The sequence below is a fragment of the Columba livia genome, chromosome 3 (genome assembly GCF_036013475.1).
Source record: "Columba livia isolate bColLiv1 breed racing homer chromosome 3, bColLiv1.pat.W.v2, whole genome shotgun sequence".
NCBI lineage: Eukaryota > Metazoa > Chordata > Aves > Columbiformes > Columbidae > Columba > Columba livia.
The window spans coordinates 104997100-105016893 of record NC_088604.1 but is presented as its reverse complement, the minus strand read 5'-3'; the positions used below and the strand labels follow the sequence as shown (position 1 = coordinate 105016893).

The window sequence follows — 19794 nt, the reverse complement described above, 5'->3', positions numbered from 1 at the left end:
CCCTACAGCCACAAGAGACTTTCCCAAACCCACCCTGATTTATAGAGGTTTCTTTCCCCTGCTTGTCAAATGCAATAAGGGTCATCTGTTCCCTAGAGACTAGATGTGTTACAAACCATTTCCCAGATGAAATTTCTCCATTTGAATAAAGATCATACCTAGACAGAATTCATAACAGAAGATTGGTGTCTTTTAGGAGAGGTGGGAGATAATGAACTGCAGATAGAGCCAACCTAAGTGGCAAACTGAACATCAACCAGAAACACACAAGCCCTGAAGACCAGGAAATAATTCTCACAATTCTTTTAAGAGATTAGCAATGATCTGAACTAATAAGCCTGTTTCACTCTGCAGTCAAAGCCACAAGCAGCTGATTTCTATTTCTACAATTTCAGTAGAGTGAGCCCCAGCTGTTTGCTGTTGGCCATCCCAAAGTCATGCAGGTGAACAGCTGTGCTGGAGCTGAGCTCCCCTTTGCAAAGGACAAAAGCTAATTTTAGCACTATTTCTCTATTTTTGCAGTGCTCTAGGCCGTGATGAGCAGCAGAGTGATTGGAAACAGGGATTGCTGTTATCCCTGTTTTGGTGGTGGAGAGGTGGATGTTCGGAGGTAAGAAAACACACCTTTCTGAGAGCATCCAGGGCTGGGTGGAAGGCGTGTCAGGAGGTGCCTTCCCAGGCTGGTCCTGGCTGCACTGAGCCCAGGGACCCGAGCTGGACTGGCAGGTACGATCTCACTTTCCTGTGGGCATCTCAGCCACAGCGCAGCAACCCTGTGCCAGCAGAGGAAGCCAAGCTGGAAAGCAGTGAAACTGGTCAGCAGAAAACATGGCCAGCATTGGTGAACTCCTTGGCCAGTGAGCTCTGCTGCAGCGGGGTCTCCTGGGTGTGCAGGGAGGAACAGTGCCTCAGCAGAAGAAAACAACAGCCATTGTCCTCCACCAGCAAAGCAGCCCATCACAGCTGGTAAATGGGTATAAACCAGATCCTACAAGCCTGGGGGAACAAGTGCAAAAGGAGAGGGTTTGTTTGCACCATGCAGCATGCTTTGCTGGTCTGTTCCACTTGCATGACATGTCTAGACTAAGCACAACGGCCCTAGAACACAAGAGGTTATTCATTTCCACCTAACCAGGCATTCAGTTATGTGACTGCTACAACATGCCACCTCCTCTGGCTCTGGGAAGAGCAGCAAGGGACAGGCAATGGATCGTCTGTCAGAGCCACTGCTGTTGTGTTGACTTCTGCCTTACAGCTCTGAAGCAGTGAAATTTGTTACATTCCAATAGGAGACCAATATGTAATTTAATTAAGATAGATGTTTTCAGGTTCTCTGTGCCAGCATTGCCTCTCCATGCCCTTCTGCTTGCGAGTGCCGTACCAGGAGCTCCCTCCTTTTCTCCACCCCGTTTGGCGGTATTGCTGCATTTTCAGTACATTACAATGAGGATTTTTTTGAGAAGTCAAGAGGCCCATGGATGTGCATGCTTCATATGTTCATTTAATTACTGCTTTCCTGCTTTCTTCTTAATTAACCAAGAAGTTCTTATGTGATGGACTGAGCAAGACGGAGGTGAGAGGAAGTAGCAGTTCCCACTAAGCATCCTCCAAAGGGCAGCCAGGAGCAAGGAGTAACTCCTGTGTGTTCACAGCAGTTTGACATTGTGGGATGATGACTTCAAAGGCTGAAGTTAAGCTACACAGGCCCCAGAGCACCACATTTCCATTGCACATGCAGTACAGGCCAAAGCTTCAGAGCTGCCCTGATGCTGACACATTGTGTCCTCCCACACCTACAGACCCCCATCACACCTGAACCAAAAGATGTACCCAAATCTCTGTTGGGCTGAAGATCAGCTGTACGCCAAGTCGACAGCAGGCTGACTCCAAGGACGGTACTACACACTGCCTCTGAGCTCTGAATTTAAAAGAATAAAAGCAAGAGACCCTACTGTTCCCTCAAGCAGCAGCTGCACCAGTTACAGAATCACAGAATGTCACGGATTAGAAGGGACCTCAAAAGATCATCCAGTCCAATCCCCCTGCCAGAGCAGGAACACCCAGATGAGGTTACACAGGAAGGTGTCCAGGCGGGTTTTGAATGTCTCCAGAGTAGGAGACTCCACAGCCTCCCAGCTTGGTGTCATCAGCAAACTTGCTGACAGTGCACTCTAGTCCCTCATCCAAGTCATTGATGAATATACTGAATAGTACTGGTCCCAGTACTGACCCTTGAGGCACTCCACTAGATACTGGCCTCCAACTGGACTCTGCCCCATTGACCACAACTCTCTGGCTTCTCTCCTTAAGCCAGTTCACAGTCCACCTCACTAATCAGTCGTCCAGATCACACTACCTCAGTTTAGCTGTAAGGATGCTGTGGGAGACTCTGTCAAATGCTTTACTCAAGTCAAGGTAGATCACGTCCACTGCTTTGCCACCATCTATCCACCTGGTTATGTCTTCATAAAAGGCTATGAGGTTGATCAAGCACGACTTCCCCTTGGTGAAGCCATGTTGACTGTCTCAATGACCCTCTTATCCCTGATATGCCTTGAGATGGCACCAAGGATAAGTCGTTCCATCAGTTTCCCATGGATGGAGGTGAGGCTGCCCGGTCTATAGTTACCCGGGTCCTCCTTCTTGCCCTTTTTGAAGACCGGAGTGACATTTGCTTTCCTCCAGTCCTCAGGCACTTCTCCTGTTTCCCAAGACTTGGCAAAGATGATGGAGAGTGGTCCAGCAATGACCTCAGCCAGATCCCTCAGCACCCGTGTGTGCATCCCATTCGGACCCATGGATTTATGGATGTCCAGATTGCCTAACTGCTCCCTAACCCAGTCCTCATCAACGAGGCAAACTCCTCCATTGCCCCAACTTCCTCTGGGGCCTCAGTGGTACGGGGCTCCTCACGAGAGCCTCTGGCAGAGTAGACAAAGAAGGCATTCAGTAACTCTGCCTTCTCTGTATCGTCTGCCACCAGGGCACACACCTCGTTCATCAGTGGGCCTACATTGCCTCTGGTGTTTGTTTTATCTGCCACGTATTTGAAAAAGCTCTTTCTGTTGTCCTTGACCCCTTTCGCCCAGTTCCCTTCAGTGTACTGAATGGGTGGGTGGGTGGGTTTGCTCTATCCCTGAGATGCACTGATGCACTGCGTGTCCTCAGTCACTGCCACAGCTGCCAGCAGCCCAGTGGCCACTACGCCACAGATTGGTGGCCAAAATCCTCCCTGAAGGGAGACTGGCCAAGTGCTGTGCCCACAGCTCCCAGGGCAGGCGCAGCAGCTCTGGGGTTCATACCAGGCACCTCTTACCTGCCGCCTTGTTCTCCTGGAAGTGCCAAAGAGCAAGTTTATAGGCATTATCTGCAAATGTCAGATTACTGCACTGGTTACTGTACTCCCCCAAAAACCCTCTTGTTCACATAAAATATCTTCAAGCAGCCTGACACCTTACCTGATTCCTTTGACTGGGGGAACAGGTAAAAAAAATCCTAAGAAGTGCATTCCTCAGGATGGGCAGGAGTTGCAGCGAAGTCTTGGATGGTTTTATTTTCTCTCATGTGCACAGAATAAACGAGCATCTAGTCACTGATGGAGGCCAGTTCTCACTGCATGGCTGGAATCTCGTAAAAATCAGCAAAACTAAACTTTGCAATACAAACGGGTAAGATGTTCATCAGCTTCCAAAGTTTTCCTGTAAGAAAATTACACTTTTATCTACAGACAAATTACAAGAGGGAGAGAGAGAGATTAAACCACTGAGAACTACCAAGAGCGCAATAGCATTAGAATGGATCCATGGGCCAAATCAACAGTGAGTCTAATCTCAGGAAAAAACAAAACTAAACTAAAACATTTGGTTTATGTGGCTCCTCCAATTCACACTGGATGAGCACATCTCTTACAAGAGAGATTACAGAGAGCTAATCCTCCGTCTCTCTCTACAGCAGAAAGATAAACAGCCCTGTGGTTTTCTCATAACCAGCGTTGCACAATAATATATTGTGATTGAAACCCAGCCCCCGCAGCACAGAAAAAGGGACTTTGGTGAGATTTCCCTTTTGCAAATTGATTTCCTTCCCGGAGGAAAAAAAATAACCATTAAAATGCAACCATAAGTGAAAATGCATGTCAGAACTCCAGAAGTAAGACTCAGGTTGGCTAGAACTAGTTTAGCTCTGCTTTAGCTACTGCTTTGCTGAACCACAAGCCGGCTTTGCTGCAGCAGGGCAGGCAAATCCAAGCTGGGGTCCCACAGGAGCATCATCCACCCAGTGCCTTCAGCATCAACAGCATTTTGGGGAGGCCATATTTCCCCTCAGAAGAACAAATATCTTAAGCAAGCTGCCCAGCCATGCAAGTGTTGATAGTGCTGTCAGTCCACCACCTGCTTAATAAGTGCTACTCATCTTCTGTGGAAACCTCGAACAGGTGATTTTGCTCTCAGATGACTTTGTAAATTAAAGGTAATAACTAGAACAAAATGTCAGTGGCCAAAGGATGGATGAAATAGCATCTTCAAGAGCCCCTGCAGAGAAAGGAGAACCTGTGCTGGAGACCAGGATTCCTACAGCAACTAAGATGCCCCCAAATTGGACCAAAGGAGGGCACACCAGGTAGCCAGTGCTACCAGAGCTACCCTGGGCAGCTGCTCCCAGCTGCTGCAGCCACTCCTGCGGGCTCAGGCTTTCATCCCAGACCAGAGAAGTGCCAAGCTGCCTGACAGCCAAGCCCTGCTATGCAATTTGTTCCAGTTGTTTGGTTTTGCAGCAATCAGGGTACCGTCACAGCAACCAACATATGGGTGGTGAAACGGTTGCCTAGAGAGGTGGTAGATGGTCCATTCCTGGAGACATTCCAGGCCAGGCTGGACGGGGCTATGAGCAACCTGATGTGGTTGAAGATGTTCTTGCTCATTGCAGGGGGAGTTGGACTAGTTGAGCTTTGAAGGTCCCTTCCAACCCAAACTCTTCTATGATTCTACAATCAAGTGATGCTGCTGGCATCTCTCATGCTTACTGCATGGAGGGAGTTGGAACTAGGTGCTTTGGTTCCCAGTTAGAGGTAGAGTAACAAGACATTTACTACAGTCCCCCCCTCCCAAACTCTCCCTCACCTTGTTGATGTGTGCAATATCTGGCATCCTGGGACTTGTATGAAAATGGTACCTTCTGCAGGTTCATGCACAACTGGCAGACTAGGAGGCTGGTGTGGTTTGTTTTTTTTAAACGCAGGAGGCTGCTTGAGTTTCATTGTAGATGCACATCCACAAAAAGAGGGACCATCTTGCACAGCTCATGTGCACCTCCCTGTGTTCCCACACCTAGATCAACAGACTTTTGCATGTTAATAAACATCCTTTCATACAGCACACAGGCAAAAAGGCTTTTTTTGTTTTTTCTTTTAATGCCATTGATTGCTACTAATGTGCAGGTGAATTGTTACATTTCATCCCAGGGTCTCTGAACTGAATGATAATGCCACAGCGGAATGGAGATATGAGAGATGACCTAATGCAAGCAGGAAGAGAGCATAAGCTTGAAAAACCTATTATTGCCCAAGGTAAAAAGAGCAGCAATCAGTGGGTAGAGAAGCTGGAACTCCTACACTGCCTTCTTAGGTCACAGCAAAAAAGTCTTTGTACAGTCCGATCATCTGCACTAAAATCAGCACTACTATCATCTTGCTGGTAACTTTGGGGTTGAACATTGATATGAGGCTTGATTTTTATTTTTACCTTCTTTATTGGCACATCAAAGTGTAAGGAAACTACTTGCCATCGTGTTGGGACCCTGAACACCAAAGAAGGGACATTTAAGTCAGCAACAACCTACATCAGAAATACGCGAGGAATTGTTACTGAAAATATTGAGGAAGAAGGGAATTGCTTCTAAATGGAGTTTCCAACCACCACCTAAAATCTGCAAGGCTCGCACTATGGTAACACACCTTGTAATTCCTTGCATGGCTTGGGACCATGTTGTGACGACAGCTGTTTTTGATCCTTTGGAGAGTATTTGTTGAACCCACAGGCCCTGGGAAGGAGGTACAGCATGGGGACAGGTTTGCTGGACTCGTTCCAGCTCCCCACAGCACCAGCAGGTCCCCGAGCAGCTCTGGACCGGCTTGGCAGGGTGCAGAGAGGTTTACGAGTTCGGACTGTCTGATGTCGGAGGCAGCATGGTGGTGTGGGAACAGCCACGCAAGGGGAACCTGTAGCCATGCTGAAAAGACCAACAATCTGCAGGCTAAATCCCACCATGGTAGGTATGTTCCTGATTTTTATATTTATATTTTTTTTACCATTTCCATGCGCAAACAGAAAGATGCAGGACAGAATTATTTCAAAATCTCAGTATGAAAAAAATCTCTGTCCCTCAGGGTGTAAACCAGCAACTCCAGGCGGGCACAGACGCTCGTTAGGAGTGCTGGCCAGGTTCCTGCCACCCCACTTTGTGGTCCAGCAGCAGGTTGGAGATGGGACAAGACTGCCAGCACCACCTGCTACAGCCCTCCCTGCTTAAAGCTACAGGTCTGCCAGAGCCCACAGCAACCCACGTGGGAACAATTATGTCCTTCTCAGAAAAAAAAAAACAAACGGCAAATTGAAGCTGCCTCTCGTGTGAGCACATTGCTCTGACAAGCAACGGCATTGCAGTATGCAGCAGGACCAGGTAGATCAGCAGGGGAAACGTTCTCATAAGCACAGGCTATTTACTTTCAGTTTTTCCCTCAGCTCACATTTTTTTAGAACAGCTGTTCTCAGCTTTCCAACTATCCCTACAAGGACAGAACGATTACATCCTTATGGGAACTGCCACAAGCATCCAGCAGCTTAACCCAGGTGCCAAGGTACCTTTTTCCACAATAGCAAGAAGGCAAATACATTTTCCCACCTCTTGAAAAGTGCTACTTGCTCCAGCTGCTTGAGGAAAGACAACCTGCCATCTGCTTTACGGTGTTGTTTCCTTTAGCTACAGCCACTGCTGCTGCCTGGGTGGCAGGGGACACTGTGTCAAGAGGGCTAAGTCCCAGCTGCCACTGAGAATCATTAGAAATTGTCACTTCTCTCTTCAACAGGAGAGGTTGCTTCCTCCCAACTTGACTGGCACAGCAGCACATGCAGGGATGTATCTACTGCTGTCCCACGCCATGCAAAGGGTAAAAAGCATTGCTGATAGCTAAAATTAGAGACACACATACATATCAATGCAAGGTGCTGCCCCGTGTGCAGGAACGGCACAGACCCCTGGCCGTGGAGTGGGGAAAGGAAAGGCAGCAGCCTGGGAAAGGAACAAGAACACCCGAGATACAACTGCAAACAAGGCTTCTTCAGCAAACAGGCAGCATCAAGAGGGAAGTTCTACCTGCAAGGGTTGCAGCCACCTCACAGAGACAACAGCACCTCCCCCATGGTCTTCTAAGGCTTTGGGCTCCTATAGCCACGTTTTTTCCTTGTTCCCAGGTCAGCAAGATGCAGAGCATTCAATGCATGACCTCACGCTACTTTGGATGCAGAACAGCAACTGCTCTCCCTTGATTTTTCAAATAAATCTGTCACATTGCAGCATAGCGGCGTCAATTGTCACACTGTTTTGTAGCCACAGACGTCTCTCAGCCTAGGTACTGGTCATGTATTTGAAAATTCTTCAAATGCCATGAAAACCACTTTAAACTGTCATCCTAATCTTGCACCATATCAGATCAAAATTCTCACACAATCCCAGACCTCAGCAGAGCTGCAGAGGCAGCATCTCCGCCAGGAAAGCAACGAGTTCTCATGTCCGCCCTCTAAGTCTCAAAGAATTAGACCACAAGCACTCCCAAATACTTACAGACTAGTTATCAACCTGAGCTAGTGCAAAATCATTGTGTTCAACAAAACCAAAGCCAGTAACAGGCCTGCTTTCCATGAGAAGGTATGTGAAGTTCTCTTGGAGGCTCCTCAAGCCAGCTTCAGTGCATCTCGGTCATATCCCTGCCATTTCTGATTCCAAAACTACCTCAGTTCCAGCGGAACAAAGAGATACACAGCATCCTATCAACAGCCCTGCTTGAGAAGAACTTGCACAGCAGCAAGCAGGAGCAGGCAGAGCCAGGTCCCAGAGCTGGCAGGCTGCTCACAAACCCCAAGGTTTCTGAGCTCCATCCCCAAGTCCTCCAGCCATAACCAGAGCCCCCCGAGCACCTCACCGGATTTGACCACAAGCCAAGAGGTAAACCCAGCATTTCCTCAGCAGGCTGTTACCAGGTGCTCCGGCACACAAATAGGTTGCTTGAACTCCTGATCACTAAGAGGTGGGCAATCAGGTAACCAAAGGAAAATAATTCCTTTAGTGTTTCATATCATCTGCTTTTTTCTTTTACCCCACCTAATGCAGTATACTTCACAAAGAGTACCCTTCTAGATGAAGAGTAACAGCACAGACTAAAAAGCCTGCACCTGCAGCAAGCATTCAGTGCCAAGCTTTCTCAAGGGAACAAGAAACTTTGCACCTTCATTCAAGGCAACAGTTAAGTGGCCCCACTGCTCCTCAAAAGCCACATTTGGTTCTGAAGCTTTGATAATCTTTGCATCCTTGGCACAGCTTTGTAATAACCAGACAAGCTCTAAACTTATTCCTGTCTCATAGGTACATTTCTGAACGAAGAGCCAGCAAAAATAGCCTGCGTGAAATCACACTACCTGTAGCCCAGTTTACAAGCAGCACTGGCATATGGAGACTAAAGTGCCTGATTCTCTCTTGCCTATATCTGGCAGCACTTGTCGGGGGGAAAGTGCAGTGTGGAAGAGAAAATAGCTGGAAAGGTGCCTTAAAATCCCATTAAGTTGCACCTTTCTTCCTTGTGAGAGTTGAAGGGCATGACAAAAAACAAATCTTTTTTGTTGCAGATGTACCTCTCAAGGAGCAGCACATCTGGCTACGTGGGAGCAGCTGTCAGCCTCCAGCTGCAATACAAAAGCTGCCTTTCCTCAGCATACTGCAGACGTGCTGTACCGAGGTACCACATCCAGAGAGAAAAGAGTGGACACTTAAATAATAAAGAGGCACTGAGTGAAACCAGGAATCGGGTTCAAAGCAAAGAGGCAGTCCCTCTTGCAGGTGGCAGCTCAGTGAGGAATTCCTTGGCTGGGTGCTGTAGACAGCAAGTGTTCACACACGTCAAGGGGAAAACAGAGAAGTTTCTGGAAAAGAAAACTACTGATGATTTTATGCATGTTCCCACAATTAGGGACAAGAGACCAGACGAGAGGCATCTTTGATCAGACCACAGATATCGCAGCCTATGTAGGAAGAGACTGTAAGTACCAACCACTCCAGTCACAAGAACTGTCTGTTTCTAGCAACAGTTAAAGCAGCTTGATCTAATACAAATTGTGTATCATGGCAGTATTTCATGCTTTGAGTTGATTCTCATTGTCTGTTTTATGTATAATTCTGTATTTTAGAACAACTTGAACCAAATGAATTTGCACAAACAGCTATATTTTTCATTACTTTATGTAACAGATTTTTCATTCACACACTTTCCATACACAGCTACTAAAAGTACATGCATATACTGACTGCCTGTAAATGCAAGTCTATTTTTGTCTTTATAAGTAGAATGCTTTCTAATTTAAACCCTAAAAAGGTGTTATGCAGAACCTCAATGACTCTCACAAACCAACCTTTATTTGCCTCTGTTGAGATGTCTCTTTTCCATGTTCTAGACTAACTACAAACAAATGTTGTCCAACAGCAAGTTGAACAATACACCTTAGACAACTACTGTTGGAACATTTAAATGCAGACCACTGCAATAGCTTGATCCCTGACGACAAGCTACGGCCCAGCTTCACCAGCAGCACTGCTGGCCCCAGCACACACCCACTGACACAACCTCTGCTACCGAACACAGCAAGAGTTTGCATGGCATCCTTGGCGTGACTTTATTCCTATAATCTCATGTGATAAACACATTTTCCCATTAATCTCTCAACGCTGACAGTTTTAAATATAGGTAAAGTGTTCTAGAGCTACAACTTAAAATGCTACACTTCAAGAATACAAACTCACACCTGCACGCTTTCAAAATGTCTGTGTGAGAATTATATTAGATAAAAATTGAAGTGTTCTTTCTTTATAGACAGAGCTCACAGATCATGACCAGCTCAGAAGTTCCAGTTGAACTGTAACTTCACTCCAGCCTCTGCTGACATTACAAAACCATCAAAAAATGCAAGAGAATTACCACCACTCAAGCATGAAGAGCAGACCTGTAGTATGTTTGACTCAAGCATTACCATCCACACAGCAAACAAAAAATTCCCCCGCCCCCCAGCCTCCACATACAAAAGCTTTATGACAAATCACTTAGACTAGATCCTTTTTTTCTAGTGAAGCATTACTAAAACTTCGCTGAATTAATTAATGTAATTGCATCACATAGAAAAGAATCATGATATAGGACAAAGATTTTGTGTATGCTCTGTTGCTTTTCAAGGCTGTGGTAGTTGTGTGCCATCTCAATTGTTATACTTCCTAGAACACTTTTTTTTCTGGTAAAACATTATGGATTTTGTTGGTAGAGTCAATAATTCTCTCAATACTAAAACCACATTTTATTGAAAACTTCTAAGAGACAATCCTCAGAACTAAAGCAAGAATCTGGCACAGAACATGCTCAGAATCTTTTACAAAATAATTACAATCCAAGAGAAAAAAAAAGCCTACATAAATTAGTACAAGTATCATAAAGTATAAAAGCTACAAGACAGGAAAATGATAGTTCTTGCAATGTAAAAAAATGCTTCATGAGCTGTACCCTCCTCTCACACCTTTCACGATGTAACTTTCGTTCGGGAGATTATTTCATTCACAAAACTGTTATTCTTTGCCAACACATCGCTTCTCAACTCTTTCAGCTTCATTTTGATATCTTCTTCTGACATATCTGTCAGAGGCAATGCTTTCACTTGACAAAGAAATTCCTGAATTATCTTTTCTCCTTCCTGAAACAGAGGGAGGAGAAGGAAAACAGAAAGGATGTTTAGATTGCAAGCAGGATTTTTCCGAACTCTGACAAAGATATAGCATCAGAAACTTTTTGCAGGCAAAACCCTCTGTTATTTTTGTCTTTGCTCTCATGTTCTCAATACCAGAACGATCTAGTTATACTGGGATCAGGAGTTCCTCCCCCTTTCAACCCATAAGAAAAGAGCATCATTTGATAAGCAGAAATACAATATTTAACACTGAGAGCTCCTACATGTGTTCCACATTTAATTCCAGCGTGCACCCATATTCAGTGAGGATTGCTAACTATAATAGCATCAGAGTGGCCATATTACCCAAACTAGTTACTTTTTTTTGAGAAACTGTAAATGAAAACCAACATTTCAATATGCAAAAGGAAAGAACAAATTGTAACCAAGCAACTGGAGAGTGGCCGTCACCAAGGAGAGCAGATGATAATTAAGCTTTATGCATATGCTTTCACACAAACAGGCAAAGTGGAACTTCTAAACAATCTGAATTGAACAGCAAGAACAAACACTTCAATGAATAATATTCGGGATCCCTGTATTAGAAACAACTCACCCAAAATATAGAATTTTGTCTAAGTCCTCTCCATTTTGAATTTTAGGACACTCCTACAAAGCTTTCTTAGTTTTATCATTTACAACTAATGCAGTGTGTTTTCAGTGTATAAGTCTCCAGTGGACCTGGAAATGTAATAGCATGCATTTCCCTCTAAACATGATGTTAACAAAAGCAGACAAATTGTCTGGGTGAGCTATGCCTTTCTATTGCCTAGAGAGCTTATGAAATATCATGTATTACTGAAATATCCAAGAATAAAACACGATACTGTATTTGTCAGAAGTGTTTGCCATGTCAATTTAATTTACATCAACTTAAGACCACACAGCTAGATCCAACTAATCTGAAAAATACTTTGTCATGACATCTAGCAAGCTGGCAAAAGAAAGGTAATGGTGCAGCAACTGAGGTAGTTGGAGGGGGAACCTCCTGGCACTAAGAGGTGTGACAAACCAGAGACAGGTCATCAACAACATCAGATCCACTTACTGATCCAGGAACAAATACAGTAGACTTCTCAAACTGAAAACAAAGTCACATATAACAGCCTCTGTCTAGAGCAAAGGCTTTTTAAACATATAGAGTGCTTTGGACATGGACTAACACTTCAAGGCTTCCATATACTGGAATATTACCAACGTTGCCACTGAGGTATAGGTGGAGACAAATGAGTCACAGGGCTGCAGAGTTTCAAGCCAACTGCTGGGACACAGAACTAAGATTGTGAGCAAATGCATATGTGTGCAGTAAGGAGGACCTGTCTACTGGCAAAAAACAATACAAGTTGTAAGGCAGCAGGTTGCTTTCTCAGGAGGCTCCAACAGGAGTCACTGGAAGGACTCCTAATGTAGCAACAAGACAACATGGGCTATGCTGGAAAAGCTTCCTGGAAGCCATTATTCTCCTTTACACCACCTGGCAATGAAGTTTCTTTTAAGAGAAAGTGAAAGGAGAAGAGAAAAAACAGTTCGCTCAGATGGCTTTACACAACTGTATGTTTGTAAACATGTAAACATGTAAACATAATCAGGTCCATGATGAGGTGTGGGTTTCCTGAACTTGTGCTTGAAGCCTGTACAAAGCCAAGAGCATTTTACTTCAGTTGAGAAGAGAAAATCACACTAAAATTCTCATATGTGAAATAGGAAGAGCTTTATGAGACCTGTAAATCAGACATCCCAGGTCTACATTGTTGTGTCCTTCAATATGATCAGCTTGTGAGAAGTGTTAGTACTGATGGGACATGGAAGGGCACAAACGAGAAAGCTGTGCACTCAGCTTTTCCCTGATGGGAACAGATCTGAACATGTTCATGTTGAGCTTCAAGAAATCAGCACTAATGAGCCCTCAAAGTAAGGGGGAGCAAAACCAGATGCAACCCACATGCAGAGCCAAGAATAACCTAAACAACAACTAAAGCAAAACCTGTAAAAAAATCCAAAGAAACATCGCATAGAAACTGAGTAGCCAACAAAAGTGATGAACACAAAATACTGGCTTGGTTCATGCATAAAGAAAACCCCACAGGACAGCCAGAGACAAAGTCCCTTGTATGACTGCAGTTACATGCCAATCACAGAAACTGCTGACCATTGGTTTTCAAGAAAAAAAATAGTTTCATTCTCATGACTGTTTTGAAATAAAATTCTTTTCTATGTTAACTTAAAATGAATCTAAACCAAACCCCACTATCCTTGAACATCTCTTACACTCGTAATGAACACACTTTATTATGGAAAAATGAGATTATAAATGTTAATTAACCCCAAGCTTTTGGGGAATCTGAATCATTAAACTGTCTTCCTTGGGTTATTCCAGCTAAAAAAATTTAAAAAGCATTCCTGATAGCAAACCTCTCTTTCTCTGTAGAATTTCTTGGCTGGTGGCTCTCCGTCAGATTCCTTGGACTTGCCAATGTTTTGAAATTCCTCCAGCTCCAGTGCTTTCTCTCTTGCACTTTCTATCACATGTTTTGGGAAAGCCGCCAACTCTGCTACGTGTATTCCAAAACTCTGGTCACAAACACCTAGATGCAGAGAAAAAAAAAAAACAGCAAAGAATTTAAGAGATAATATGGCTACACAGAGATCACAGAATCGACTGGGCTGGAAAAGACCTCAGAGGTCATCGAGTCCAACCCTTGGTCCATCTCCAGTCCATTTACTAGATCATGGCACTAAGTGCCATGTCCAATCTCAGTTTAAAAACCTCCAGGACGGCGAGTCCACCACCTCCCTGGGCAGGCCATTCCAATGCCTGACCACTCTCTCTGTAAAGAATTTCTTTCTAATATCCAGCCTAAATTTCCCCTGGCAGAGTTTAAGCCCATGCCCCCTTGTCCTGTTGCTAACTGCCTGGGAGAAGAGACCAATCCCCACCTGGCTATAACTTCCCTTCAGGTAGTTATAGAGAGATGATATGAGCAAACTTGTAATTCTTCTTTGTTCTCAAGAATTAAGCATGTGAGTTCATTTGGTTCTCCCAGCATTTTCTGATTTACCTTCTGGAGTATACACAATAACACAGACTAAAGAATATGCTCTTATTTAATTACGCTCCCTTACAGCAGTAATTGCAGAGCTCCAGAAGTGCTTCAGGAAGAAAGGAAAAACTCTTCAGGCAGAAAGAATTTCCCTCTAGTACGTGAATGAAATTGAATAATGGTTTTTATTAAAGTACTTTAGCACAGTCTGTAGAATATGGTAATTCACGCAATTTATTTTTTAATATCTCTCTTGCATTTTTCTGTATTTATATGAACATAAATATGTGTGTATATAAATATAAATATTAAAAAAGTTGCATTTTCAATCACCCTTCTCCCCATTTACATCAGTACCATGTAACTCCTCAGTCTCCAGGAGTTGTCTTTAATCATATCAAAAGCTTTCAACTTTAACTTGACACTTACTTCAATTAATAACATTTGGTTGAGAAAGAAAAGTTCCCAAAATTGCTCAAAATATGTAAATTATACACAGTTACATAAAATAATTTTCACTTCAATATCAAAAACCCTCTGATACAATCTGTCAACTCCATTTGTTTACATTACCATAATTCCGATTGGCCACCCACAAATATTACTACATCCTTTTAATTCTGGTCTCCAGCAAGGAGTTATGAATTACACATGTAAAACGATACTTAACTAATTATCCATGAAATACTGAATAACGGAAGCATATGTAAATGAAAAAGCTTCAGATCCTTTTCTGTTTTACTAATTTTGTAATATCTCAGGTTTCTTAAAGGAGTTTAATATTTTTAAGCAGAAATTTGTCTTCTTGATTTTAAATTAAAAAAACCCCACACCTCCCCAGACACAAAGCTAACTCAGGTCTCTGCTCAGTACTTTCTGTGCCTCCTAGCAATTCTGTCGCACTCTTGAAGCATGAAGACAGGGGTGAAAATAATGTTTCAAACTTCCTCGTCATGCATTTCAGATTTAGTTACACATTTCAAATGACATGAAACCTGTTGTTTCAAAACACAGCTGTATCCGAGCTGCCTATACTCACATCCTGGCCTCAAGAACACAGCCCTTCCAAAAGGGAAAGAGCACAACACTAAATGCAAAAACTTACACAAAAGACATCAAATTTGAGACCAAGTATTTTAGGATGAAGATTTCATAATGTTGTATCTCTCATCTGACAGAGGCTTAAGTAGATAGAAACAAACTATTGTGCCTCTATGCTCAATAGCACTTCCAAGAAAATGGATTAAACAACACTGCATATACAAAGACAAGATGTGTATGACCAAAGATGGCAAAAAATTGATTGAAGAACAATAGGAAACTGGGCTTCCAGAGTTATATTCAGGACTAGAATGAGCAAGTTAATACAGGTTAAAAAAAAGCGGGGTGGGGGTCTGAAGGAAGATAATTCACACAACCATCTGGTGAATATTAGGGGTTTTTATCATAACACTTGCTATTCCAAAAGATTTAGAAGGTAGAAGGCTTAGAATTGGTGTTTCTTCCCTCCCCAGCATAAGTACTCAAAACTATTTAAAATAAGGCACCTAAATAAGGATGGCTTGTTTTGAAGATACTGTACATGGCCAGCCCTCTCTGCATTGAAAACACTCATAGTTTCAATGTACACTTGCAGTGATTTATGACTATACTTGTCTTCAGTTCCCATGCCACATCAAGTCACGTTTCAAACATTGATTTGAGCAAGGCCTTCAGAGGGTTGTGGACCTTCACTTGGTGGAAGGAGCTCAGCATGTGCTGGAGAAGACGGGAAAAAGGGAACTAGGGAAGAATTCCAGGTGCCACCTCTCCACAGGAACAGGCTGGGGACCAGGGTCACAGCACTTTGGGGAGTGATACTCAGACACAAAGCCCAGGGTTTGCCTGGAAAAGTGCATGAACAGAGAGAACAGAGGCCATTTCTAAGGAATAAAGACCTCAAAAGACAAGGACAGAGAGTTATAAGAAAGACGACTGTGGCAGCCAGAGATATTCTAACCAGCTTTAAGCAGACTCTCAGTAAAGGCAGAGAAGAGCAGTTCTTCTGGTCGTGCTTTGATTCCCCTCGCTCAGAGCAGTCTCCTAGCTTCACAGAAAAGTACCCGAAGCCCAACTGCAAGACTACAGCCACAGAGGAATACAAAATTAGAAGTGGTTATACAAGCAAAGGGCAAGAAATGAAGTAATTTCACAGATTTAAAACCAGAATAAATGAGTAAGATATGGTCAATTAGTAATGTCATAAGAGTAAAACTAGCATGGTACCACTTGAGTGAGGCTCAGATTAGGATATAATAAAAACACATTTACCTATTATCTAAAGTCACTTAATAGTATGGTGATAGCCTGTGAAGATTATAAAAAAAATCTTTTAAAGCATAATGGTAAAGTGTAATAATTGGACAGCATATTAGATTCATTTCAGAACAACATATGCCAGACGTAATGAAGTGAAAAGTCCTAAATTGGCTAAAGAAATCAAGAAATATTGGAGAGAGTTCCAGGCTAACATATACTGAATATGCAATGATCCTGAAAAGCAGAGTTATTATGATGAATTAGCCAAGCAAAAGCAAGTATTTGGTATTACGTCAACATGACAAAACAGCTTTTAAAATGAGGAATGAAGTTCAGCAATTGTACCTGTAAGATTAAATCCTAAATGAAAAAGAACACCAGCCTTCAGGACTTTACATACAAGACTAGCTCCTTAGCCTTAACAAGGGTGGCTGACAGTTATTGTTTTAGTAAAGTAATAGCCTAACTCCTCAAACAGTTATTCCTCATTTGAGAAAAAACACCCCACAACATAAGTTGTTGATCGGATCCAGTATAGCCACAGTGTTCTATAGTAACCATGTTCTACCCACCTGAGTGTCATCTAACTCATTCCTCTGTTGTGGAACTCAGAAAATTAAGAGGTATTTTTAAGTGAAAACATAGTATAACAGTACTCTGCCCACATTTAAAATCAGAATCTCAGCCCAAAGGTTGGCAACCAGACTGAAATGCTCTTTATGGGAAAAACAAAAATCACTGTAGAGTTTACAACTAAATTAGACTGCCATAAATGACCACACCCTGCAAGTCACTGTTACACAGTGCTGCATTACTTATCAGAAACACAGGCTCCTGCTAAAAGGAGCAAGAACAAATTACTTGGGACATAGAGAAGCTGGAGAAACCGCTTACTGTGGTTAACAGACGAAATTTTGAAATTTATGCCCAATTAAAAATTGTCTAATTTAATACCAAAAGGAACAACTGGATCCACTAAAGGATTTAATTAAAATACATCTGACCCACCTTACACTAACAAAACAGGCTACTTGTTTTATTATTATGCCATTTGCTAACAACTAAACATATGATGCTTCCTATATCAAACTACTGCATAAATCGGAGAAAACCTTTCTTAAATGACTAAGCCTTATTACAACAGACATTATTAAAAACTGTCAGCACATTAAAGTTGTACTCATTTATTTTAAAATAACAGTTTAAGCAGCGTAAGTCTTTCCTATCAGCAGGTTAAAATGGCTGATTTAGGAAAACAGAAAATAACATTTTCGAACCCTTCCCTCCAGTCTTTAAAAAAACAAAATGGGATCAACCTCAAAAGCATTGATTGGGTGGCAGAAATAACCTAGAAGTCTTAACAAATAATCATCAACATCATCACCAACTGTGTTCACACACAGAGCTCCTGCCATACACAGTCTCTATGGACAGAGAAGAACACGTCTATTGTAAACCCTAAGCCTGGAGTACAACATCAATTTTTTTTATGACATTGTATTGGTTTCCCCCCCGCCCCCAAATTAAGATTTCTTCCTCTCTCAAGGCAAAACAAAGTTTCCTCTATTCACCATTTACAGAATCTTACCTTCCTTGACACGATAAAGCATCGTCAGTGTGTCATCACTGGTCAGAGCAGTAACATGTAGGTTATTTACGGTTGGCACTTGGTCAGCAAGAGCTGTCAGTTCATGAAAATGTGTAGCAAACATACAGAAAGCACAGATTTTGCTAGCAATGTATTCTGAAATAGCCCATGCTAAGCCAAAGCCATCATAGGTAGAAGTTCCTCTTCCCAGCTCATCGATGATTATCAGGGAGTTTTCAGATGCTGTCCTGAAAACACAAGAGTATTTTATAAACACTTGATATTGGAGTACCACAAGTTACGTTGTAGAGGCAAAGTATAAAAGAAGCAAAAGATCTTTCCTATTTACATAATGACAAATTAATAAAGTGCATACACAGATCTTTCTGAATTAGTTTCTCTGTCCCACCTAGACTTTGGCCTCCTGGTAGCAGCTCTCTATGACCACTGAAATCAACAGAAGGCTACTTCAAGAACTTACGAGCCTGCTAAAAAGGACTTAAGATACTCCACTGAGATCCTACCTAAGAGGAAATCTTAAATACTTCTTTCTTCGAGCACCTCCTTTCCCATCAACCTCAACCAACCAAACCAAATAAGCACAGGACTTACCTAAGAATTGAAGCCGTTTCTAACATTTCAGCCATGAAAGTAGAGACACCTTTCAGCTGACTGTCTCCAGCCCCAACGCGAGCCAGGATACAATCCACAATGGTGACTTCTGCAGACTCACATGGCACAAAACACCCAATTTGGGCCATAAGAACAATCACACCTGTCTGTCGGATGTATGTTGACTTTCCCCCCATGTTAGGACCTGGAGAAGAAATTTTGCAAATGAATTAAAACGAACAGTCATCTTTTCGAATTCAACAGTTCTTTTAAAAAACAGGCTCTAGATTAAAACAAAGAACGTTTACACTTTCTCTGTTTACTCTCTTGCCAGGAAAGAGCAGCAGACTTGTCTAACAAGTGCAACAAGTAGCTCCACTACTACTAAGGCTTGCTCATATGTCTTACTGCAAGCTGTTTTTTCAAAATAAAAGTGATTGGAGAGCATTAGGGGCTTCATAAGTTGTAGGAGTTTTCAGAAGTATAAGCAGTCATCTAAAACACATGGTCATATCTAAAACTAATAAGCTTTAAATTAAAAGTCATCAGTATTGCTGCTTAACAATGAAAATAATTTTTCACCTCCAACAACAATTACAATTTGCCTGTAAAAATGAAATATCTTAGTTACAGGCTGGGTACAAGCTAATGGGTGATTTAAATTACAATCTAAAGGGATTCTGAATCAGCAAAACCAGATATTAAAAAGCTAATTTTAACCAAAGTATTTTCCAGAATACTGTTCATTACAACCAATTTTATACTTTAGCTAACCAGAAAAACAGGCATATTACCATGCATTTATTCTGATTTTTAGTTTTTATTTATTTATTTATTATGTTAGAAGTGTTCATTAATCATTCTCTAATTTCAGATCTTTGCTACTCAGAATGTATGTCAAGGACATCTGGATGGAAATTAAACTTCAATTAAATATATAAACACTAAAAATGTTTTCCTGTGTCATAAAATTATCTTAATTACACCAGAGAATAAGGAAAAAATGGTACAGTCATTAAAGCATGTTTTGCATTTGAAATCAACTTTAATACTAAACAAAGAAAACATTAACAGAGAAGCTGCTTAAAATCTTCCCGCAGACAGTGCCTACATGGCTACAGTACAACTGATGCCTGGTGGAATTTTCCAAATCACTTAAGCAGGTATAGGTTGTTTGGCTCCTGAGGTATCCTGGCTTATGGAGATACAGACACTAGGGCAA

At 42.4% G+C, this 19794-nt stretch overlaps 1 protein-coding gene across 1 annotated transcript in view; it reads right to left on the bottom strand.

Annotated features, from left to right (window-relative positions):
* Positions 1-10586: 10586 nt before the first annotated feature.
* The window catches only part of MSH2 (mutS homolog 2), a 55729-nt gene continuing 46521 nt past the window's right edge, over positions 10587-19794 (bottom strand). Inside the window, exons 13-16 of the mRNA XM_065058742.1 lie at positions 18573-18777; positions 17961-18208; positions 13446-13618; positions 10587-11000 (exon numbers count right to left, since the gene is read on the bottom strand). Of these exons, the coding sequence (XP_064914814.1) occupies positions 10830-11000; positions 13446-13618; positions 17961-18208; positions 18573-18777 (797 nt within the window). The 3' untranslated portion in view covers positions 10587-10829. The remainder of the gene's footprint in view (positions 11001-13445; positions 13619-17960; positions 18209-18572; positions 18778-19794) is intronic.